The sequence below is a fragment of the Leopardus geoffroyi genome, chromosome C3, assembly GCF_018350155.1.
Source record: "Leopardus geoffroyi isolate Oge1 chromosome C3, O.geoffroyi_Oge1_pat1.0, whole genome shotgun sequence".
Taxonomy (NCBI): Eukaryota; Metazoa; Chordata; class Mammalia; order Carnivora; family Felidae; genus Leopardus; species Leopardus geoffroyi.
This window is the reverse complement of record NC_059338.1, coordinates 37,861,521-37,888,134: the sequence shown is the minus strand read 5'-3', so window position 1 is coordinate 37,888,134 and position 26,614 is coordinate 37,861,521. Positions and strand designations below refer to the sequence as shown.

The window sequence follows — 26,614 nt, the reverse complement described above, 5'->3', positions numbered from 1 at the left end:
GGTTGTAGCTTTTAATTAATTCCTTTAAGGATTATAACCAGGAATGCTATTTCCTCAGCAGGGAAGAACAATTAACCAGTTTATTAATTAGACCCCTGTTTATAGTTACTTAATAATTTTGAAATTTGTTTGAAATAAAGTCTTACGCTCTTAATATGAATATTAATTCTTATCGGCAAGGGATACTATTTCTGTTTAAGAACTGAGGTGCTGTAAATTTTTTTAATTTATTCATTTATTTTAAGAGAGAGAGAGAGAGAGAGAGAGAGAGAGAGAGAGAGAAAGCGAGTGAGCATGGGGAAGGGGCAGAGAGAGAGAGAGAATCCCAAGCAGGCTCCACTGTGTGGAACCCCACACAGGGCTTGAGCCCACGAACTACAAGGTCTTGACCTGTGCTGAAAACAAGATTAGGATGTTCAAATGACTGAGCCACCCAGGGACCCCAGTTCTGTAAATATGTTTTTGCTGGGGAAGAGGATAGCCTTGCATAAAGTAACAAATATTCTTCTTAATGTAATAGAATGTTAAATCATTCTATTAAATGAAATTTTAAATGTTCGTGTATTTTGGACATTTTTGTACTTTTATAAAATTTTATAATTTTACATTTATATGTAAAATACATTTATATATAATTTATAACTTTTAAATTTTAGCTATTAAAGCCCCATTTTATTTTATTTTATTATTTTTTTAATATGAAATTTATTGTCAAATTGGTTTCCATACTAAAGTCCCATTTTATAAAGCTTTAGTGCTTATTAAACTTACTGCCCTCATTTAGTAACATTAGCCATTTTATTGTTTCCAAATAATTTTACAAGTTTGTAAGAATTACCAGAGACTTTGCTTAGGGAGAGCAAATTTGGAATGGTTAAGTCCAAATTTAAGAAGTTAATTCAGGGATTCCTGGGTGGCTCAGTTGAGTGTCCGACTCTTGATTTCAGCTCAGGTCATGATCCCAGGGTCATGGGAGCCCTGTGTGTCCTGCTCCACACTGAGTGTGGAGCCTGCTTAAGATTCTCTCTCTCCCTCTGCCCCCTTCCCCGCTCACTCTCTCTCTCTCTAAAAGAAAAGAAAAGGGGCGTCTGGGTGGCTCAGTCAGTTGGATGACTGTCTTCAGCTTTGGTCATGATCTCATGGTCTGTGGGTTTGAGCTCTGCGTTGGGCTCTGTGCTGACAGCTCAGAGCCTAAAGCCTGCTTCAGATTCTGTGTCTCCCTGTCTCTCTTCTCCTCCCCTGCTTGTGTTCTATCAAAAATAAATAAACGTTAATAATAATAATAATAATAATAATAATAATAATAGAAAAGAAAAAAATTTTATTTGTTGCACAGTAACATACTTGGGATTTCAGGACTTGGAATCAATACCAGTAATTGTTCATAGAGACTTTGTGCTTTAATTGTAGAAATAAACACTAGATTTAAGATATTTAGGTTAATTAAGAGTGTGCTTGGATAATTATATTTAAAAATTAGAGACCTGGCTAGACTATAGCAGGTTGCTTCTGTTTAACGTATAATTATTTCTTGCTTTTATATATTTTAGGTTGTTGCTCAAATGATGTGGTTGATGGACCATATTTTTAAGTATACAAACTTTGGAATTGTTTCTCTGATTCATGGAGACTTCTTTATAAGACAGGTAAGTAATGAGTATTCTTTTTTAACAGTGATAGCCTGACTAAACTGACAATTTATTATAAACATGGGCATAACAAGACCAATTATAATAGATAGAGCCAGTTACACTATCTTAGGGAGCTCTTCCTCTGAATCTTTGTTCTCTGAAACATTTATTTCAATCTGAATTTGAGTATGCTCAAGCAGTGAAATGGTGACATTGCAAATACTTTAATCTCTATCCTCCTCCTCCTATCTAAACAGTGCAATGCTTAGTAACAATTTATCAAGCACCCACCACATTCCCAGCTCTTCTGCTTCTTAGCCATGTGAATCAGGCAAGTTATTTAAATTTCCAGTTTCCTCATTTTTCAGATGAGAATAATAGGTACTCCCCTCATTGGGTGGGTGTGGGGGTTAAATTAAGTATACACTCAGAACAGTGCCTGCCCCCTTAGTTGTCATTTTCATCACAATTACCCCTATCATCATCTGTATTTTCACTATTATTTTTATTTACAAGTCATTGTTCTATGATATAGAAGGTATCTAAATTACCAGTAGGTAGGTAGGGTAGGTAGGTAGGTAGGTAGGTAGGTAGCTAGACAGGTAGATAGATAGATAGATAGATAGATAGATAGATTGATAAATAGATAAATATATATATTTTGGTGACTCGTAGTAGGAAAAGTGAATCCATCAGCTTTTTATGAATACGGAAAATATTTATTTATTTATGTTTTTGAATCCAGAAAAACTGTAGAGTAGAAGATGATATTTGGCACAAATGTAAAGAATGAATATGGGTTTGTTAGAGAAAGGTAGATTGAGAGTGGGTCTGAAGCATTAGGGATAGTTCACTGTATGAGAAAGAATCCTACCTTCTTATCCAGTCAGCACTACATGATAGTATCTCCCTGTATGCTAAGGATCACACGCTTTATTTTCTCAAAAACTGAAATACGATATGCAGGAGTTTTTATGTATGGTAATGCTTCACTGTTCTGGTATTTATATATTTAGCAGCTTCAGCCTTGCACATAATAATTACTTAATGAATAACTGATGAATCTGATTAAGCCTCATACGAGAACCACAAATTCTGGAAACCTTCTGGAAACCACAAAGCTGGAAGTATGTAAAAAAACTTCTAAGCTCTGTGAATGTAGGTGTGAGAAAACACATACACTTTACTCCAGACAATTTTATGTACAGAACATTTTTGTTTTTCATATGCTGTGCAATTATCTGGTTTCTTCTGGAAACACTCTTGGTGCTTCTGAGCAGAGAGATGAATAAAAGCACACGCTGGAGCCGCTCTGCAATTTCCCCTCCTACCTCTGTCTTCCTCACTCTTCACCCATCAGCCACACTGGCCTTGGAACTGTTCTTTGAACATGCAGAGCTCCTTCCCATCTCAGGGCCTTTGTCCTGTTTGCTCTTGTCACCTAGAAGACTCTGCCTCTCCTCTCCACTTGACTGGGACCTTCACATCACTAGCTCCTTGCTCCAGTTTCGCCTCCTTGGGGCTGCTGACCCTGACCTTGTCGACCTTCTCTATCCTCTTACTCTTTTTATTCCTAACGCATCACCAACTGAGTTTGCACTTTGTAGTTCTCTGTCGTTTCCATTTGAGTCAGTTCCGTGAGGGTCTCTCGTTACCTCTCTATCTCCAGTGTGTGGGACAGTACAGTGCCTGCTGAGCAGTAGGGGCTCTGTAAATAGTCACTGGTCTGATGAATGAGTGAACTCTAAGGAGGAAGTAGAGCAGTGTTTTTCTCTTGGAATGCTAATGTGATATGAGCGCTAATCACTTGATTTTACCACTGTGGTCAGAAGGGGAGGGAAGGAGGGGGGACATCACTATACTTTAGAAACTGTTGTTTCTATTTAATTTTATGGCATCTTAATTTCCAGTGTATATCTACTTATTCTATATGTATCTGCCTTCATAGGGAAAATCACATCGTGACCAGCAGCTTCTTCTTCTCAAAAAGCACCTAGAAAATAACTATAGGAGCAGAGATCGAAAATGGATTGTTTTGTTTCCAGAAGGGGGCTTCCTCAGGAAGAGGCGAGAAACAAGTCAAGCATTTGCCAAGAAAAATAACTTGCCATTTCTTACACATGTCACTCTGCCAAGGATCGGGGCAACAAACATTATTTTGAGTGCACTCGTAGCACGACAGGAAAATGGAAGTCCATCAGAAGGAGATGCTAAAGAATTAGGTATGATGGTTTTTAGCATTTTTTTCTTTTGTTGGAACTCAGGGATTATCTGGAGTTCCAGAAGATAACATTATTGTTCTTTTTTATAATTTTTATCAAATAGAAATAATACTCAAGGAGAGATGAAAATTTAATGTTTTAATGTTTCTATTTACAGAGTTCATGCTTATAATCATTTATTCACATAACCCAGAAATGCATAAAGTCAAAGGTGTCTTTCCTTACACTGCTTACCCATGCTTCTAGTCATTCCCACTTCTGCAGTAAACATTCATATAAATATCTTTACATATTTGTGGAAGTCTGTAGTATAGATTCCTAGAATGGAATTTCTAGGTTAAAGGTACAGGAATAGAAATGACTGATTTGAAAACCTAATGATAGATACGCAAATGGAAATAGTAAAAATTTATATTTCGTTCATTTATCAAATGTAGAAAGTTTTGAGGGTTTGTTTTTAAGAGTATGAGCTTAATGCAGTTTCACAATGTTTATGAAGAGCCTTCAAATGACTCCCATCATTCCACTACAAATAATACTTATCAAAAGGAAATAATCTGAAATACCGGCAAAAGGGTTTATCCCAGCATTATTTTTATATATTTATTTTTAATTTTTAATTTTTTCTCAGCATTATTTTTAATAGCAAAAAAATTGGAAATAGAGGGGAGAACAGAGAAGTAATATCAAATATCCATCCAACACAATATAACCACACAGCCATTACAAATGATGTATACAGAGGGGTTTTATGGCTTTGGAAAAGGCTCATGCTGTATCATGTTAATGGAGTGCGAGGGACATACAACTCTAGTGAAACTGTTATGAGCTCAAATGTGTCAAATGTAGGAGATGAGCTCAAGGAGAGATTCCAGATGTTATCAGTGATTGCTTCTCAGAGCTATAACTTTAAGGATGATTTTCCCCCATTTCTTAATACTTTTCTGAAATTAAAATTTTAAGGTTTATTTATTTTTGAGAGAGAGACAGAGAGAGCAGGGGAGGGGCAGAGAGTGGGACAGAGGATCTGAAGCTGGTTCCGTGCTGATGGTGGAGAGTCCAACTCAGGAACCCTGAGATCATGATCTGAGCCGAAGTCTGACGCTCACCCGACTGAGCCACCCAGGCACCCCCTGAATTTTTTTTATAATGAGTATGTATTACTTTTATGGCTAGGAAAATGCAAACCACACTCAAAGATGCAATTGTCTTGGAGATAGCCTGGTGCATTGTGAAGGTTTGCAGAAGGTATTTGTGCCAGTAACACAAAGACTGTTTTGAACAAGTTTGTCTGAGATACTGTGAAATTTGGTGACAAATGATAAATTAAAAAACTGAAAGAAACTCACCAGGCCTGTTTCCTCAGTAGTGTTTTACTATTTAAAAAATATATTCTTCAAATAAAATAAAAATAGAAATGATGGACCCTCAGAAATATGTGTTTTTAAATGAGGGTTAGGACCAGACATAGAGATAATGCCTGTAAGATTGCACTGAGTTTTACATTCATGTGTTTTTTTAAGCAGCTGCTTGGCAGTCAGCTCTCTTAATCTTTCATCATCTATTAAAAAGACAAATTGAAATAATCTTTTAATAGAAAAGGAGAGTTCAGAATAGCTTCAGACAGCCACTGTGGCAATGTCAGCCAAGCCAAGGCTTGAAGGCAAAGGTCTTCCAAATAGAGTTAGTTGCACTAATAAAGACTGCTGTTTTGCAGTAGTTTTCTTCAGTCAATAATACCCTGTGGTGTCTAGATCTCAAAGGTAGGGGCAATTGTCATATTGATCACACAATAGTGAAGAATCTTTTTTTCTTTTGGAGAGAAACAATTTCTTTTTATAACCAAAGCAAAGTAGTTTATAATTTATCTTACCTTAGGGGCGCCTGGGTGGCGCAGTCGGTTAAGCGTCCGACTTCAGCCAGGTCACGATCTCGCGGTCCGTGAGTTCGAGCCCCGCGTCGGGCTCTGTGCTGATAGCTCAGAGCCTGGAGCCTGTTTCCGATTCTGTGTCTCCCTCTCTCTCTGCCCCTCCCCCGTTCATGCTCTGTCTCTCTCTGTCCCAAAAATAAATAAACGTTGAAAAAAAAAATAATTTATCTTACCTTAGTTAAAATTTTTATTCTAGATGTTTAGGAAAAATAAGAAATTCTAGAAAGTTATATACCCTAAAACTAGTTTTACTTGTATTTTACCATTTTCTTCTCTATGTTTTGGTATTTTGTGTCTTATTTTCTTTAGTATTCATATTCACTGTTTAGTGTTTTGTTCCATATAAACACAAAACAGGCCTTTGTATCTGTTTTAATATGTGATCCATACACATATCAAAATTAAGTTGTGTCTGATTAAGGGTTAGTATTTTTTTGTTTCTTGTGTGATTTAATATATATTAAACTGAACTCTGATGATTTTCCCAACCATTTTGTTATAAAACTTTTTAAGCATCCATAAAAGCTGAATGTTGTAGTTAATATCCACTAGCTGAGTGCTCGCTTCGGCAGCACATATACCACTAGCTGGCCAAATAGATTCTATAATTAACGTTTTGCTATATTTACTTTATCCTGTCTTTTTCTACCTTTCTATCCATCCATTAGTCCATCTTCTTTTTTTTAATGCACTCAAAGTAAGTTACAGACATCAGTATATACTTTACTCCTAATCATTTCAGCATTTACATCATTGGTAACTTGTTAAAATGTGTTTCCTTACATAAATACTCTGTTCCTTTACCAATAGGTTACTTAAACATTATTATTATTTTACCTAATTTTTGTTTAAACCCTTTTTTTGATAGTTTATTTTTTGAAAAAGAGGGAGGGAGAGCATGAGCACAGAAGGGGCAGAAAAGAGAGGGAGAGAGAGAATCCCAATCAGGCCCCATGCTCAGCGTGGAGCCCAATGTGGGCCTTGATCTCATGACCATGAGATTATAACCTGACCTGAAATCAAGAATTGGATTCTCAACCAACTGAGCCACCCAGGCGCCCTTTCTTTTCCTTCTTTTCTTTTTTTTAAACCTATTTTTATGGGTATTTTTCCCCTTCAGAATATTATCAAAAAAATTTTTTTAACTCAAAGGTCAGCTTTTAGCTATTTGATATACACAAGTAAAATATCATTAATTCTTAATGCACATTTAGTCTTATGTTTAAGTTTTATTTTTTTAGAGATCTCTTAAATACTTCAAACAAAGGACAGACTATCACACAAGTCTGGCTATCTGTACTCTCTGGGAAGATTCATCTCTCAATTCTTGCTCTAACTCCATGCTGGGAATAAAAGCAGCATGCAGAGGACCAAAGTGAACAGAACTTTCTTACTGCCTGTCACAATAGCAGTTACCTGTTGTACCTACCAAAGGGTGGACAGCTTTATTGCTTTATTTGTATAGAACTCCTGCTAAAATGGGAGGAGTTTGTGTTAAATAAAAACAGCAACTGACAATCGTGTGACACTAAAATGCTTAATTTGGGACCTTATTCCAGTATTTATTAATTTTTTTTTTACTTTTTTTTTTTTTTTACTTTTGTGCTGTGATACCTTAGCTTCTGACTTCTTGATAGGCCAGTTCTTATGACTGATAAAATATAAATTAGACTTTGATAGTAAGTAATTGTATTGAATGCTTGAATGGTGCATGTCCAATAAATAATAGTGCTCTGTTATTTGTTAATTTGTTTGAGATTCAGCCATTTTATAATATATTAGGAAATGCTTAGTTTCATCCTAAATGAAGATGATACACTAAATGATACATCCTTATATCATATAAAACAGTAACAACCAAAGTTCACCTGTTTTCTTAAAGCAAAAGATACATCAATATGCTTTATTTATACTATATTATTTGCTGTAAATAATGTAAAAATTGATCCAATTTTGTGTTTTGTTTTTTTTTTTTTTTTTTTTTTTGCTTTGTCCTCAGAGAGCAAGTCAAAAGGCCTCCAGTGGATAATAGATACAACTATAGCTTATCCCAAAGCTGAACCCATAGATATTCAAACCTGGATCCTTGGATACAGGAAACCAACAGTCACACATGTACATTACAGGTAAGAGTTTTGTGTTAGTACTCAGCATATATCGAACTTAAAGTATTATCTCAAGCAGTGTTTTAAAATTAAATTTTTAATCAATAGTGAAAATAGTTGGCTCAAAATCATTCTTATGCTGAATTTTTAATATGAAAATATCATTTGAAGTAGTTATTTTCACTGAGTGATAAAAGCCTCTCAAAATGGTATTCTAGAGGCACTATGATTACTTGATGGCCTGACACTCTGAGCAAGGGTGATTAAGGGCAAACATCAAACATAAATATATACTCATTTGGGCAAAGTAGATTTGTATGAATAGAAACGAAATTTGTTTTTAAGTCATTAAATCACATAAGATTTTCCAAATGATTAAATTGAGAATTTAGCTGAAACTTATACTTTAAAATTTTTAGTATTTTAATATGGGGCGCCTGGGTGGCGCAGTCGGTTAAGCGTCCGACTTCAGCCAGGTCACGATCTCGCGGTCCGTGAGTTCGAGCCCCGTGTCAGGCTCTGGGCTGATGGCTCAAAGCCTGGAGCCTGTTTCCGATTCTGTGTCTCCCTCTCTCTCTGCCCCTCCCCTGTTCATGCTCTGTCTCTCTCTGTCCCAAAAATAAATAAAAACGTTGAAAAAAAGAAAAAAAGATAAAATTTTTAGTATTTTAATATTTAACATTTTAACATGTTCATTTGCATAAACAACAGCAAAAACATTTATTGAATATTGCAGCTTCTTGAGATTTTTAAAAGTAGATTGCTTTTTAAAAAAGAGTATCATGTAAATGTGCGTAGGTATTTATATCAAAGCATGATGCTGATGAGGCTTGGATAGATTTGACTGCTTTATAAGCCATTTATCTTTACTGTATTTCCTGGCCAAAGATCTCACTCAACCCATGGCAGCTAAGCTACAAACTGAGCAGTTGGTCCACTGAAAGATCACAATTGCCACAAAAGCCCTCAATTCAAGTAGAAAACTACTCAAATTACATACTCACTGCAAGTAGATAGGTACATGTTTTCATATATATAAACCATCATAGTTTTACACATAGAAGTACAAATTTGGAATAATTTGAAACTAAAATTTTAAAACTTAAAATTAAATGTTACAATTTGCGTTTTTGGTGTGTAAGAGAGGACTATAAAATTACAGTTGAGTCCACTGTGTGACTTACGTTGCCAAATTATGAAGTTCATGTGTAAGATAAGAAGTAATTCTTGAGAACTGTACTGACTACATTTCACATGTGTTGTCCACTTTACTTATGGAGCACTTACTATATATAAGGCAGTGTGCCAGGCCCTGAAAGAATTTCTCCGGGAACGGTTTTATTTTCATATAGAAGAGGCTTATCTAGCCTTCAATAAACTTTTAAATTGTAATCTATAAATGAAGCTCAATTCTGATGCCCAAGCAAAAATACATGACTGTTGGGTGTATGTTCTGGACATGTGTAGATTGTATTTGAGCCAGATATATGTAGATCTTCCTAGCACATCATACCCAAAAGGAACTGAGACAAGGAAGAAAACATTAATTACAGAGGCATTCTATTATAGTTCACCCTGCTTTCTTTTTTAACCAATAAGTAGAAAACAATTTTATTTTATGGATTAAAAAATGAATGGAATAATAAGAGATCTTAGAAATTCAAGAAATGTCAATTTTTAGCAAAATTATTTTACCACAAGTAAGTGCAAGGTCCTTAAATTCACTTGAAGCAGGAGTTCTTAACTGTGGGTCTCATGGATGAACCTCAGAATTTTTCTTTTTTGCCTTCAAAATCAGATGTTGTTTTAATTTTTTGTATTTATTTATTTTGAGAGAGAGAGACAGTTAGATCAAGTGAGGGGGGAGGGGCAGAGAGAGGGGGAGAGAGAGAATTCCAAGCAGGCTCCACACTGTCAGCACAGAGCCTGACGCAGGGCTCAAACTCGAACTGTGAGTTCATGACCTAAGCTGAAACCAAAAGTCGGACACCCAACCAATGGAGTCACCCAGGCGCCCTAGATGTTGTTTTAATTAAAAAAAATTTTTTGAGTATACTTGACAGACATACAGTGTTACGTTAGCTTCCGGTATATACCATGGTGATCCAGCTTCTCTCTACATTATCCTCACCACAAGTGCAGCTACCATCTGACCTCAGAGAATTTTGAATTTTTCAACTCCTTCTCTATACAAAATGTTCTAGATGTGTGCAGTTTTCTGCAGAGAAGCTTCACAGATTTCAGTCTAGTCTCAATATAGATTAAGGGTTTAAAAAAAGATTAATGACCCCTGATTTAGAGATCAAAACCAAATAGTAAACAGAAGAGGTGGGATGGTTAGTTTGATACAGAAAAATACTTCTGTTGATAAAAGTGAAGCTTCTCAGAAGTATATTTGACTATAGAAATTTTATTACCGACATAGAAATAATAAAGAAAATTCTAAGTTATTAGATTAGCAGAGATGAAATCATGATACAGAACCATATCCTGAAATAGTAATTACAATACACATCATGCCCAGTTATTTATTTATACACACACACACACACACACACACACACACACATACCCTAGGAGTCTCGTGACAGGTAAAGAGATATACTGTTGGGTTTTTTTGTTTTTTTTTAATGTTTATTTATATTTGAGAGAGAGAGAGAGACAGTATGCGAGCTGGGGAGGGGCAGAGAGAAATGGAGACAAAATCTGGAGCAGGCTTTGAGCTATCAGCACATGACCACACTGTCAGCATAGAGCCAGACATGGGGCTAAAACTCACGAACTGTGAGATCATGACCTGAGCCAAAGTCAGTTGCTTAACCAACCGAGCCACCCAGACATGCTGAGAGATACACTGTTCTTTACAGAAATTTAATAAAAAAAATTTATTGTCTAACCAGTGTTAGGAAAAGGGAAGGACTTAAGTTCAGATGGGAAAGAGAGGGGAAGTGAAAGGGGCAAGAAAGAGTGAGGTGTCTTGGCATCAGGATAGTTTTGAGATTTGCAAGAAGCTTGTGAGAAGGGATGTGGGCCATGTCTGTGGCAGCTGCCAGGGACAAATCTCTATCACCCACGGGTTGACTAGGTCTCCGCCTGTATTGTTCGAGGCCATCTGGACACCCTGGGAGATAGGGAAAGAAAGATTGGTTTTTTGTTTTGGTTGGGGTTTTGGGGGGGAGTTGTACCCCCCCGCCTCCAGTTTTCTCAATTCTAAAATAAACTGTTTATTGTTTATCATGGAGTTTTCCTGGCGGGAATAACACCATAGAAATTAAAATAAATTTAAACAAACATGGTACTCCTTACTCATTTTTTTTTTCCTGTTCTCAGAAAGATTGGTTTTTGTTCCAACACTCCAGTTGTTTGGTTATATTTTTAAAGTTTTAAACAAGGATGAAATGTTTCCAGTTAGAATAAGAGATTTAAAATGCGACATTGGAAATCACGTATATACAAATGTGAATAATGTAAATAACTGAGGTTAAATCTTTCTCTTTTACTGTGGGGTGGTTGGCAAGAAAAACTAAACAGCGCCGACTACTTAAAGCAGGGAACAGGTGCCTTGAGAGATGGAAAAGGTGCTCAGGAAACTGTATAGGCAGATTTTAAAATTATTAGTGAATGTACTTTTTCCCTGAAATTTAGCATAATTTTTCCAGAACTTTTCTATTAAGCCATATGTACAAGCCAATTTTGTTTCGTATCATTTAGAAAGTATTTATTTTCTTCCTAGCTCCAGCTGACTTTTTCTTTTAATAAAGCACCACATCAGTCTTAGAGAATTTAATTGAAATGATTACTTGAGATTAGGGTGTAGCTGGGCAAGTTGGTACTGTTGCTAGTTTTTTTCAGTGTGATCTAGGGTATACATGTGAGAGTCAAAAATAATTATTCCATTCTGCTCAGCATTTATCAGATGCCACTTAGAGTATTGAGTGTATTTTAATTGCTCTATTTTAAAAGAAATAATACGGCTGGTAGAAAGTTATGAAAATACCTAATACTGTATATATAAATCCTACAACACGACTACCACTTAAAAGACCATTTTAGATCAAATCAAAGCAAATTTGGAGTTGGTAATAATTAAATGAAACATAATTCCAAGAGAAACTACCAGTTGAAAATATAAATAGGTTAAGGAAAACTTTAACCATCAGTAACCACTAAGTCTGTAATAAGTTTCTGTATTTATGAAGTACTTTTACCACATTTTAGGTATATTTCATGGAGGACAGCAACTGTCCTTTCCCGTGTGATACATCTGTGCCTCTGGGTGACTGGGGTAGTCTTAGAACACTGTAACATTCCTGACCATCAGAATTTACTTGTCATCATTGATTGTCATCACTTATTTAACATTAATCAGTAGTTGGGCCACTTTTTATTTCTTTGATACGTTTCTTTTCTTGGAAATTATTATCAAGGCTGCCAGGTAAATTCTGCTGCCTCTTCTATACCTCATTGGAATATACAGGTGTAGGGAGATTTCTGAGCAAAAAAAGGCATTTTGGGGGTCGCATGGCTGGTTCAGTCAGAGGGGCACTTGACTCCATCTCAGGGTCATGAGTTTGAGCCCCGCGTTGATTTAGAGATTACTTAAGTAAATAAAACTTTTTTTTTTTAACGTTTATTTATTTTTGAGACAGAGAGAGACAGAGCATGAGCAGGGGAGGGGCAGAGAGAGAGGGAGACACAGAATCTGAAACAGGCTCCAGGCTCTGAGCGGTCAGCACAGAGTCCGACGCAGGGCTTGAACTCACTGACCGCGAGATCATGACCTGAGCTGAAGTCGACCGCTTAACGGACTGAGCCACCCAGGCACCCCAAAACTTTTTTTAAAAAAGGCATTTTCTCCTTCAGAGTGATTCCAGTCATAATGTATTAGTAAAACCAAATACTTAGAAAACATTTAGTCTTTATTTAAATAAGAAAAGACTATCTAGATTACCATAATGTACGGCAGAACATTCTTCTAGGTTTTAAGTTTCTGTATTGATGCTTAGGAGAAAGCGTTAAGAGTGCAATAGCTTATTTTAAATGTTCTGAAATAAACTATTTTTTTCCCAAGAGCAGTTTTCTACATTGTCCATTCACTTCTTCTTGGGTTTATATGTAAACTTTTAGGATTTCTGGAAGAGACAAACCCTAAACATGTATGTTACTATATGTTATAAAATACTTTCCTAAAATACCACATAAATGAGAAAGTAAAAATTTGTGACATGGTTATATGTTAGATCCCATCTTACAAATAGTGCTGTTATCTGTCAAAAGTCAAACTTTTAAGGCAAATGTTTGGAGCTAATTCCTTAGAAAATTTGCAGTAAGTGGTAACTAATTACCCAGACCATTTTGCTAATTAAACCCAATGCACACGTAGCTCCTCAGGCAAACCATCGTAGTACCTTACTGGCTAGAGGTTGCCCCAGCTTCAGTGAGTGCATTGTTTAAGCACCAAATGATATACTGATTAAAAAGTTTTTGGGGCGCCTGGGTGGCGCAGTCGGTTAAGCGTCCGACTTCAGCCAGGTCACGATCTCGCGGTCCGTGGGTTCGAGCCCCGCGTCAGGCTCTGGGCTGATGGCTCAGAGCCTGGAGCCTGTTTCCGATTCTGTGTCTCCCTCTCTCTCTGCCCCTCCCCCGTTCATGCTCTGTCTCTCTCTCTGTCCCAAAAATGAATAAAACGTTGAAAAAAAAATTTTTTTAAAAAGTTTTTTAAAAACCATAAAGCACCTTACAAATGCAAAGTGCCATTATTAAGGTATATAACGTGTATGGATTATTGTCAGATCCAGTGTTAGTAAATTAGTGTTCCTTCCCCATCTAAGCCACTTATTATTTTAAGAGAAAAGAGGTCCTTTCTTATTCCTTACTTTCAATATTATGTATTATTAACCAGGGGAATATTTTTTATTAGTATGCATACAACCACATTATTGATCTTTTTCAAAAGTAATGCTTGTTTTAAAAAAGGAACTAAGGCTTAATTATGAGAAACATTTGAGGGAACATTTTTTCCTCCCACTTTCCCTTTTATGTTATTACTGTCACACTGGAAGACAGCTTATTCCTATTAAAGAAGTAATTGGCACGGTGTGCTGCCGTTAAGAACTTAATAGGAAAATTAAACATGATTAGATTTTAACTACAGGGATAGAATATTTATAAGGATAAAAGCAAAAGTAATCTATATCCTTAATATAAATGTCTTCACTCCAAAAATAAGACATTGAGTTAGAGAAAATGATCCTCTTGTGCAGAAGTAGTTTATATTTTTATTTAAAAAATTTTAAAAGGCGTTGCTTTCACGTCTTATTTGATTGGAATTTTGGTTACTTTGGAGAAGACATCCAATTAAGGACTTTGAGCAGGAACTTACTTTCGGTTTTGGAGGGAAGGAATTCATTCAGAAAATGATTATTTGACTAATTAATATTTTTTAAGAAAATATGTTCACTAGGGGTGCCTGGCTGGTTCAGTCAGTAGAGCCTGCAACTCTTGATCTCAGCGTTGTGAGTTCAAGCTCCACACTGTGTGTAAAGATTACTTAAAAACAAAATCTTGCCATTATTTCCCTTTCCAGTTCCATACCCCTTCTTTCCCACTATCAAAGCTACTACCGTAATTTGTGTGTAACCTTCCTGTCCTAATGTTATTACACAGAGACATTTATAACGTATAATGTTCTGTATGTTATTAAAAATGTATACAATCATATGTAGTTTATCATTTTACAACATGTATTTTTTCCACTCTGTATTATTTCCTAGATCTTTTTGTTTTTACATTTATGGTTCCCTTTCATTTATTTGAACTGTTAACACACTATTCTGTTCCCATGATATGATTGTCACACATCATCTATTCATTCTCCTACTGTTGGATACTTGTTTCTTCAGTATTTTTGCTACTATAATAAACAATGTTGAATGAACATTTTTATACCTCTTTCACTAAGCATGTACTTGTGAGAGTTAAAGTAGGGTGTGTCTCCACCCAGCGGTAGAAGTGCCGGATCATAGGGTATGCACATTTTTACCTTTATTGGGTACAGCCAAATAGCTCTCAAAGTGGTGACATCAGATTACAATCTCATTAGCAGTATAGAGATCACCTCTTCCAGTATATATGTCAAAGTCATCACCTTTAACTTTTTCAAATGTGATACACTTGAAATGTTATATATTATTTAGCCCTCAGGTTTCATACATATGAGGTAAGTGTTATAATCCTGCAATCTGATAGTACAATCCACTGCCATGAAACAAAGATTAGGGTGAAGCTAGCATCTTTATCTAAGCATTCAATCGCTGTTAGAAATCTTACTGGTTTGCTCATGGCTGTCTGTCTTTCACATCTAGAACTGAACCCCCGTGAGAGCAGATACTTCATCTGTCTTGTTTCACAATTCCCAGAGCAATGCTGGCATACAGTAGAAATGCAATACTTATGAATGTACGAAGGCTAAAGTTTATGCTGTCTAGACATGCACCGTCCAGTTATAGCAGCCACTAGCCACATGTGACTGTTGAGCCCCTAAAATGTGGCTAGTCTGATTTGAGATGTTTTTTAAGTGTAAAATACACACTGAATTTCAACAACTAGGAGGAAAAAGGAATCTGAAATATCTCATTAATGATTTTTGTTGATGACATGTTGAAATGATAGTATTTTAGATTGGGAGGGTTAAAGGAGTACATTTCTCTAATGCTGTTAGATGCCTTCTGTTATGTACTTTGTAAAACATTAAAATTATTTTCAGAAATAAAAGTTTGCAACTATGGGAAATATTTCACAGAGGGAAGATGCTGTTCCAGCATGCTCCCATAAAATTCCCTTTTTATATTTCCCTTTAATATTTGGTTTTATGTATGTTTTTAATGTAGCTGTGGCTGTAATAGGCATAAAAGTTATTTGTATGCTACTTTTTCCCATAGAGCATTTTAATGAACATTGTACCCATACTTCCTATGTACTAGGTGTTAAGATTATAAATTTTGTAAGTATTTTAAAATATTATTATAAAGTCTTTACATTTTTAGTGCCTTTCCAAAATCCTCCATAGTATATACATTTAATGACCCATTTCCCTATTCGTCATAGACTTGTCAGATTTTATTCTTGACTTTTAATAATGCCATGCTGAATATATTAGTACTTACATATAGCTCCCTCCACCCCATGTTTTAGATTCCTTTTATAGTAGATATTTTTAACCTGTTATTTCTGATGTTAGCTTGGAGAGTATTATTAAAGTTACATCTGAATGGGGAAAGTGATTGTCAGAGAGATGAGGGAAAAGTGTATGAGAAAAATTACCGACATATAAAAACAGTATATTATTTTGGTAATTTTATGCATAAACCTAATATATTTGTGATTCTGGTTTTCCTTTCTGTTTTTTCCTTACTTCCTAAAACAACAAAATTTAAAAATCACAAGTTTTTATAAGTTTTAGAGGCTATAATTTCAGAAATAGTTTTTCTCTCTAAAACTTTTCTTATGGAAAATATCAAACCTATAAATTCAGCCCAGGTACCTATCCTACTCTTATGGGGAATGTTGTTTTCCCTATGCTATTTCCCAGAACCCGCTGGAATATTTTGAAGCAAGTCTCAAATATCCTATCATTTCATTTGTAAATATTTCATTACATATTCTCTAAAATATAAGAGTTCTTGTGTAAAAAAAAATTACATAGTATCATACCTAAAAGTGTTAATAACAGTTCCTTAATACCATCAGATATCTAGACAATTGTCAATTTTTCTGAATTATCTCATAAGTGATTTTTTATTTTTATTTATTTATTTATTTATTTATTTATTTATTTATTTATTTTAACGTTTATTTATTTTTGAGACAGAGAGAGACAGAGCATGAACAGGGGAGGGTCAGAGAGAGAGGGAGACAGAATCTGAAACAGGCTCCGGACTCTGAGCTGTCAGCACAGAGCCCGACACGGGGCTCGAACTCACAGACTGTGAGATCATGACCCGAGCTGAAGTCGGATGCTCAACCGACTGAGCCACCCAGGCGCCCCTCATAAGTGATTTTTTAAAAACAGTTTGGATTCAATTAGATTATTATAATTGGTCAATATATCTCTTATGTTTCTTTTTATTTACTGATTCCCCCTCTCTTTCTTTTTTCTTGTCCTTGTAGTTTATTTTTGAGGGTACCAGATTATTTGCCCTGCAGGCTGGCTACAATTTTTATTTTGCTGATTGTATCCTGTGTATTTCTCTGTCCCTTCTGTTTCCTGTTAATTGGGGGATAGGGACTAAAACTTCATCAGATTGAAGTTTGAATTTGCTTGATAAGAAATACTTCATAAATAGTGATACTTACTTCCATCAGGATGCATAAAATGTCTGGTTGTCAGAAATGATTTTTGAATGCTTTTATTAGCTAAAAAACTTCAAAACAAATACATCCAATGCTTTCAGGAAAAAATGATACTTCCTCATTCCATCCCTTTAACCCCGTGATGTTAGGAACTTCATTTTAGAATTGGGGCCTCTTCTGGCATGTAACACATAACAAGTATCAATTTTGCCTAAAATACCCTCCTAGTGATCTTATATGAAGGTTCATAGCCTTATATTATTTCGTGAACCATTAAAAAGGGTTTTTCCCTGTGTCCCAAACTATAAAGGTGTTGGAAATGTTCTAAACTTAATTGAGCAATGAACTATATATCATCCACTGGGATGACTGGTAGTTGTTTTAGTCAGGGTTTCTTCAGGGAAATAGAACCAAGAGGATATACAGAGTGATCTGTAAGATGAGGTTCAATTTAGGAATTGGCTTTCATGATTGTGGAGGCAGAGCAGTCCCATAATCTGTTGTCTGCAAGCTGAAGAACCACCAAAGCAAGTGGAAAATTCTGTCTGAGTCCCGAGGTCTGCGAAAGGGAGGGCAGGAGAGGCTGATGGTGTAAGTACCTATCTGAGTCTGAAAGCCCAAGAAGCAGGACCACTAATGTCTCTAGGTCGGGAAAAGACAGCTAAGCTCAAGCAGAGAGAGCAGACTCACCCTTCTTCCACTTTGTTCTATTCAGACCTTCAACGGATTGTGTGATGCCCATCTGCATTGATGGGGGCATCAATCAAATCTTCTTTACTAAATCTACTGATTCAAATGTTAATCTCTTCTAGACACACCCAGAAATAATGTTTACCAACTATCTGGGCATTCCTTATCCTGGTCAAGTTGACATGTAAAGTTAACCATCACAAAAGTCTACATAGAAAACCCAAGAGACTGAGTTGACCATCTATTTATAGAGTTCAGTCATCTTCATATAAAATCACTACAGAAAAATCATTGGTATCCCTTATCTTGGCAATAAATAGGAAATACAATTTTTTAAAAACATACTCTTCCCAGAGGCAAAACTATAAAGTACCTAGCAATAAAACTTAACGAAAAAATATATAATGTTTATTTTTCATGAAGAAAAAATATAAAACTTCATTGAAGAACATAAAAGACTTGAATAAATGGAAAGAGAGACTGTGCTCATAGAGGGGAAGACTCAAAATTACAAAGATGTCAGTTCTCCCAAATTAATCAATAAATTTAACATAATTACAGTTACAAGAGGGTTTTTCTGGAAACTTGACAAGATTGTTCTAAAGTTCATTTGAGAGAGCAGAGATAACGGAACATAGCTAAGGTAGTTCGAAGACGAAAGAAACAGAGGAATACTTCCTACCAGATGTCAGGGTTTAATGTAATTATGAGGGCAGGGCCAGATCAATGGAAAGATTTAAAAATCCAGACTTATTTTGGAACTTCTATATGATTTAGTAAGTATCACTTATCAGAGGAACGTGAACAGACTATTCAACAAATGAAGTGGTTTGAGACCATTGGTTTTATATCACATATAGTGACCTACCATAGAGTTGCTATTCAACTGTGGACAGACAACGCCTCTGGTGGGGAGGGATCTTTCTTCTCATTATAGTATTTGAAGTTTTTTTTTACAATGTGAATGTATTAATTCTTCAATTTAAAACCTAATTAAAAAAAGAAATTGCCTGTAGAATTTAGGATTTTGGTCTAATAGTTCTTTGCATAATTTCAACAAACACATTTTCATCAGGTAGTTATAAGTATTTAATAAGTTCACATGTAAAATAAATATCATTTGGGGCACTTGGGTGGTTCAGTCAGTTAAGCATCCGACTTTGGCTCAGGTCATGATCTCACAGTTTGTGAGTTTGAGCCCTACTTTGGCTTTTGTGTCTCTTTTTCTGTGTTTCCCCCGCTCACACTCTGTCTCTCCCTCTCTCTCTCAAAAATAAATAAACATTTAAATAAGTTAAAAAATATATATATATAATTTAATAGATGCTAAATAGATTTTACCCCTTTAAATCCGGCATATTGAAATACTCAAATTGTATAGTCTAGATTTTCATATTCTAGTGCTTTATCCGTAATTTAAAAGTGAACTTTAAGAGGCTTAAATTTCTATAATATATTTTTCGTGTAAAAGTTGGAAGAAAGTAGGATAAAATTAATATGGTGAAAATCAGTCATTTAACATAATGGGGACCAAATTCCAGGTCACCTTTTCCCAGTAACTGTAAGTCTAAAGTAGTTCACGCCTAAGTGGTACACACTTAGGTACTAATGATGCACCCTTAGAGGTTTACCACCCTCTGCCCCAGCCCCCAAATTACCCATCTGGGAGTGAGGTGATAAGAGTGCTTCTTGAGCTAAAATTAGGCTTTCTTTTTTCCTAGCAGAAGGAAATAGTGTCTTGTCTTTAGTTTTTCTTTTTTTCTTTTTTTTTTTTTTTTTTTACATTTTTTCTTAATGTTTATTTATATTTGACAGAGAGACAGAGTGCGATCTGGGGAGGGGCAGAAAGAGGGGGAGACACAGAATCTGAAGCAGGCTCTAGGCTTCAGGCTCCACAGAGCCTGACGTGGGGCTCCAACTCACAAACTGTGAGATCATAACCTGAGATGAAGTCAGACGCTTAACCAACTAAGCCGCCCAGGCGCCCCTGTCTTTACTTTTTTTTTATGCTAGGGTTTTCTCTATCCTTGCTTAGAATTATTGTTCATTTCACCCCTACTTCTGCTGTGTCTAATAATCCTCTTCTTCTTCCTGTCTGCTTTTCTTCTCACCTCTTGTTTTCTGTTGCTTTGTCTCTGTATCCTAGCCTCTCCCTGGAAAAGCACGGACATTTTTGTCTTCAGTCACTGTTCAGAACTTCTAGTTGGAAAATGGAAAGTTACACATTAAATTCAATCTTCAAGTTTTTAGTTCTGCTTGGCTGTTTTTATTAATGTTCACCACCCACAAGTTCATTCTTTTCTGTACCCACAGGTTTCCCCTCCCCCCTTTCCTTTAAGAAAAGAAAACAGTTTGGCAGCATTTAGGATGCCGGAGGCATTGGTCTTAATTGAATTTTGACTGAATTGTGGGTTGAATTCTGTATTTCTGTAATGAAGTTGAAATTTGAGGGGCGCCTGGGTGGCGCAGTCGGTTAAGCGTCCGACTTCAGCCATGTCACGATCTCGCGGTCCGTGAGTTCGAGCCCCGCGTCAGGCTCTGGGCTGATGGCTCAGAGCCTGGAGCCTGTTTCCGATTCTGTGTCTCCCTCTCTCTCTGCCCCTCCCCCGTTCATGCTCTGTCTCTCTCTCCCAAAAATAAATAAACGTTGAAAAAAAAAATTAAAAAAATAAAAATAAAAAAGAAATTTGAAAGAGGTGAACCATCATTTCAAGTGAGATAAAATCTTCATCCTCTACTTAGAAGATAGACTTAATTTCTTCGCAAATATTTATAAAAAGTTATACACGGAAGAAATTTTGTACTGTTGACATAGTCGAGATAAAAAACCAAAACCTATAAATCTAATTTACTAAGTTATTTTCAGTACGTGAATCTGGACATAATGTGATTTGGAGAACTAGGATGAGCTTTGGAAATGAAGAGCCCTCTCCCCACCTCCCTAGCCCGGTGGAGTTCGCCCTCTCCTTGTCACTTTTTGGTCTCTTCAGGATCAAGCACAGTGACTGCCACTGGTATTCAGAAACTATTTTTGTTTTCTAACAGTTAATTTAGTGTTGTTAGAAATATTATATTCCCAAAATAAAAAAAATTCTTAGCATTTAATTTTTGATTGAATAATGGTTAAGCATAACTCTCACTGAAGATCACTATCTTTTAGTTACTTGAAGTCAGTTGAATCTGAGAAGTGGCAGGGCTAGCTAGGTCTTTTTGTCTAACCACTCATTTAATGCAGGATCACACACACACACACACACACACACACACACACACACACACACAGTGACAAATTGCTTAAATATAGACTTCTCCAGGATCCTGTTTTTAGCTCTCTTTTGTCTGTGGAGGTTGAGTTCATAGTAGAGTAAATAGAAACAGCCCCTCTAGAGTCTTACTGCTAGTTCTCAGCCCTTCTACCAAGTTCCAGACCCTCATTTCACTCTCCCTACTGGGATAACAAGTTGTTGTTTCTGCAAGCCTGGTATTTCTAACACTGAACTCACTTTCCTTCACACAAACTTGTTTCTCCTGGATGTCTAAGTGGGATTTATGCTGATATCATTCTGCCCTCACCCAGAATGAAAATTTCGAATTTCTTTGACCCTTCTAGTTTTTAATTCTGCATCTCAAATTCAGCTACCAATTCCTATGAAGGAAACCTCTGCGATGTTTCTATTTTTTTTTTTTTTAATCTAAATACCACAGACTAGTTCAAGCCTCATTACCTTTTACTTGGAGTGTATTTTCTTATTAAATATTCCCTTTATTGATATTGGTTCCATCTTCAGTCTGTTTTACTTATTTTACTGCTATATTCCTCTTCCTACAGCATGATACCTTCTTTTTCCTTTTTCCTTTTTATTTGTGTTTTGTTATAAACATTAGTGGGACAATTGGCATGATTTGAATGAAGTTTGTAGATTTTAGATTAGATAATAATATTGTAGGGGCGCCTGGGTGGCGCAGTCGGTTAAGCGTCCGACTTCAGCCAGGTCATGATCTCGCGGTCTGTGAGTTCGAGCCCCGCGTCGGGCTCTGGGCTGATGGCTCAGAGCCTGGAGCCTGTTTCCGATTCTGTGTCTCCCTCTCTCTCTGCCCCTCCCCGTTCATGCTCTGTCTCTCTCTGTCCCAAAAAAAATAAATAAAAACGTTGAAAAAAAATTTAAAAAAAAAATATTGTATCAGTGTTAATCTCCTGATTTTGATCATTCCATTATGGTTATGTAAGAGACTGCCCTTATATTTAGAAAATACACATGGAAGTATTTAGGGGACACTAATTTATTCTCTAAAGTTGAAAACTCATATGTATATGTGTCAGAAAGATATATATAGAGAGAAAGAATGTTAACATAAAGCAAATGTGGGACATACTGATATTTGGGGAATCTGAATGAAGCATATATGTGAATTCTTTGTACTATTTTTACAAATTTTTTTGTGAAATTATTTCAAGATTAAAAGTTTTAAAAAGTCAGGGCACCTGGGTGGCTCAGTCGGTTAAGCATCCAACTCTTGGTTTCGGCTCAGGTCATGATCTCACGGTTTATGAGATTGAGCCCTGCATTGGGCTCTGTGCTGACAGCATGGAGCCTGCGTGGGATTCCCTCTCTCTCTCTCTCTCTCTCTCTCTCTCTGCCCCTCCCTCCCCTCTTTATTTCAAAATAAATAAGCTTAAAAAAAAGTTTTAAAAAGTCATTAGAGAGACAGGGAGAATTCTCTGTGCCTTCCCCTCAATTCTTCTGTGAACCTTAAACTGCTCTTAAAAAAAAATAGCCTTAACAGTAAATTTTTAAGTTATTAGACTCATGAAAAGTGTAATCGTGTGATTCTCTTAAGCAAATATACCAGTGTCATGTTTTGCTTACTTGATAGTTCAGTTCACTCAGCAAGCATTTATTAAGCATCTTACTGTGTCTCAAAAGATACAACGTGAATAAAGATATAAATAAATTTGAGTTCTAAACAATGCTACTTCATTGTTTATACCCTCCCGTGGCATGTTGGTTTGCTATAGTTTTGATTATTACAAGGAGCAGGGCTCAAGGAGAAGGGGTCCCGGGCTGAATTTTTCCTGACTATGAAAGGAAGCAGTGGCCCATGTGCTATTTGCCTTCTCTCCTTCTACGTAAAGTTAAAGTCACTTGAAATTCTCTCCTATATGACCCTACATTTGCTGCCTTAGAGCCTTGGTTTATCCATGTATTAAAGTGGGTACAAGTTTATATCTGAGTTACTGAATTCTGTTTTCAGATAACTGAGGGTTTTTTTTTTTAACGTTGCTAGTGGATTCAGGAGGAAGCTATAAATATTACATTTTAGCATGTTGAGGGTGAAGGCTTGAGCAGCTTACCTCAGGACAGTGGCTCAAAGCAAAACTTCTGGAACTTGAATGCTGGGAGATACTCTGATATGTTCAATTTGGCAGTTGCCTGTTCTTGTCCATAAATCTGCTTTTGGTGACAAGCAGTTTCTGCATTTCTGAGTTATTCTTATCACACCCGTCCTGGTGGGTGTCACTTAACTACACCCGTGGTACTGATGGCTGTCTACACATGGCACCTCATAAGTTTTATAGTGGTAGATTACTTTCATTTTAAGTCAGTTCAGCAAGCTCGAGTTCCCACAAAGGATTGGGCACTGATTTACGCACCAGGTATGCAACGATGAGGACAGCACAGTCTAATAGAGGCCATAGACACATGAGAAAATACATAGAACGTAAACTAATAAGCATAGTTGCAAGGGACGGAGTTGGCACTGAGAAGGAATTATTAACTGTGTAGGAGAAGAGGAGGAAGAAGCTGAAGGGGAAGAGGACAAAGGGGAAGAGAGCCAAATTCTTCTTCCATAGTAGGAAGTCAGTGAATAAATTTGAAGTTGGATAATCTAGAAATAGTGGTAGCAGCATGTTTATAAGCAAGATGGAGGTAAATGGCAAAAGAAAATTGAAAAGGGCTGTATCTGAGAAACAGGTATCTCAGTAGGGAAATAATAGGCCTATTATTTTTCATGTGAACCTTGTAGTACTCTGACTCTTGAAAACTATATGCATATTGTTACTTTGTTAACAACTAAAAAAATTTTTTTAAATCCTAATTACTTTTTTAGGCCAACTGAAGTGAGGCCATTTCCACGTATCCTATGCTATAAGTAGACAACACACCCCCTTCCTTTAAAGTCACACAGAAGTTCTTTAAATTCCTTATACAACATTGACCATATTCTGGCAGTAGAGTATTTGTTTACTTTTCCCTCTGCTAGATTATTAGGTTTTTGAAAGCAGGAACTGTGCATCTCAAAATCTTCCTCAGTGTTTATTAGCTCCCTTACATGGAGTTGGCATAACTGAATCGAGGATTTAGCCATGTTGTTTGTTAGCTAGCTCCCACTTTGGATTCTTGGTACCATGAAAATTCAAATGTTCTAACAAATATATAGAGGTGCCAGCTGCTAAGCATTATTTATATCTTTTTTTGCAAGTGTAATTTATCTAGTGCTCTTAAATCTGATTCAATGGATTTTGGTAGAATACTCTATTTAAGAGCATGTTCTGGGGGCGCTTGGGTGGCTTGATTGGTTAAGCATCGCACTCTTGGTTTCAGCTCAGGTCATGATCTCACGGGTTTGTGAGTTCAAGCCCCACATTGGGCTCAGCACTGGGCATGGAGCCTGCTTGGGATTCTATTTCTCCCCCTCTGCCCTCTGCCCCAATTGTGTGCTCATTCTTTCCCTCAAAATAAATAAATAAACTTTTTTTTAAGAGCACATTCTGGATTACTGATGATTAGAATTTTTGTTTCTTGAAAATTAGAAGCTAGTTTCTAATTTGGATAGCTACTGGTATTGGAAAGATTTATTTCTGTTATTTATTTATTTATTTATTTCCCACAAGAACTCCTTTTATTTGATTCCAAGAGGACTGGTATTGAGTGCATTTGATACTTTGCCATATTAGGGGATTAGTTGTTTTAATATTTTAATCCCACGGTGATCAAACAGAGTAATAAAAGTAGATTGCTCTTGAGGGAGCATTTGGTCTGCCCTTCTGGCTGTCTCCTCAGGCCTACAGAATGTCCAAGCTGTTCTTGGCAGATGGTAGGGAAGGTTTTCTGTTAAAACACAGCCCCATTTCCACACTCACCCCCACTTAAAGCAATATATACTTCACCAGCATCACCAAGTTCTTTCAAGAGTCCAGTTGGTAAATCCAAACTCCTCTGTTTAATTCAGCCATATTTGTAGTCACTTTTCTCCTTATAAGGTGGGGTTTTTAAAATTTTTTTAAATGTTTATTTTTTGAGAGAGAGACAGAAAGGGCACATGAGCGGGGGAAGAGCAGAGACAGGGAGACAGAGGATCCGAAGCAGGCTCCACACTGATAGCAGAGAGCCCGATGTGGAGCTTGAACTCACAAACTGTGAGATCATGACCTGAGCTGAAGTGGGATGCTTAACCAACTGAGCCACCCAGGTGCCCCTAAAGATGTTTTAAATACTATTTCTAGATGTTCTTTAGCCCTATGGCTCTTGGTAAGTTTTCCTTAGGTTGATTAGGCCTGATTTTTTATTCACAGAAATAGTATATTTTTATAAGTCAAAAAGTAATGCAAATAATTCCCCAAACCATTTGGCTGCTATTCAGTGTGGTAGAAGTGAGTAGTTTAAAGAGTGTTCCTTATATTGCAAAACTGTGTTAAGACAGTATTAAATTATCTAAAAGTAAAAAGTCAGTAATTTGTAATGCCATGTAGTTAAAAAATAAAACCCAGTTTTTAAATTTAAGTTTTTAATTTTAAAACATTCCTGGAGTTTCTAGATGAAGTTAACCAACTTTCCTAAAATTCCAAATATTCAAGGGTATCTAATTTGGAGGAAACAAATGATTACATTTTCCTGAACGGTTAAATTCCCCGCGTGGCCCTGGGCACACCTTCCTTGTACCTGGAACTGTGCTGGCTGGAGTTGTGAGGCTTTCTTCTGCCTGGACTCTGCCCCATACATACATAGCTCAGGGCTCATCCAGAGACTTGAAGTTGTGACTCCCAGCTCTAAATTTAAAATTTTTTTTTTCAACGTTTATTTATTTTTGGACAGAGAGAGACAGAGCATGAACGGGGGAGGGGCAGAGAGAGAGAGAGACACAGAATCGGAAACAGGCTCCAGGCGCTGAGCCATCAGCCCAGAGCCCGACGCAGGGCTCGAACTCACGGACCGCGAGATCGTGACCTGGCTGAAGTCGGACGCTCGACCGACTGCGCCACCCAGGCGCCCCTCCCAGCTCTAAATTTTAAGCCTCCCCATGTGGCACTAGCTGGGAATTTCCCTCAGGTAAAAAGCTGGAAGAAATGGAAAACTCACCCAGTACCGTTCCTGCCTTGCCCGTGTTGACTCTCCTCCAATATCTGCCTGTCTTTAGTCACTCTCCAGTACGCTCTACTAATTACTTTTGGTGTTCTGTCCAGAATGTATAACTGGTACCTGTGAACTCCTCGGCCATTATAAGAGGCAGAACTCATCTCTTGTCTCATTTTAGTGGATATTACAAGTCACAGGGAGAGTTAGAGCTAACTGTCAGATTTTAAGAGGTGAAAGTATAGATTTTGCTCTTGAGTATGCCTGCGTTCACTTTTTTGGCCTTTTAAGTAGTACCGTGTTGTGCCAAAGTTACTATAAACATTGGCAC

The 26,614-nt window shown here is 36.6% G+C and overlaps 1 protein-coding gene across 4 annotated transcripts in view; it reads left to right on the top strand.

Moving 5' to 3' along the window:
• LPGAT1 (lysophosphatidylglycerol acyltransferase 1) overlaps positions 1-26,614 on the top strand; it is a 116,468-nt gene that overhangs the window by 74,743 nt on the left and 15,111 nt on the right. For all 4 annotated transcript variants that reach the window (XM_045452459.1, XM_045452457.1, XM_045452461.1 and 1 more), the window contains 3 exons: positions 1,551-1,646; positions 3,580-3,853; positions 7,783-7,909. In XM_045452459.1, coding sequence (XP_045308415.1) covers positions 1,551-1,646; positions 3,580-3,853; positions 7,783-7,909 — 497 coding nt within the window. The remainder of the gene's footprint in view (positions 1-1,550; positions 1,647-3,579; positions 3,854-7,782; positions 7,910-26,614) is intronic.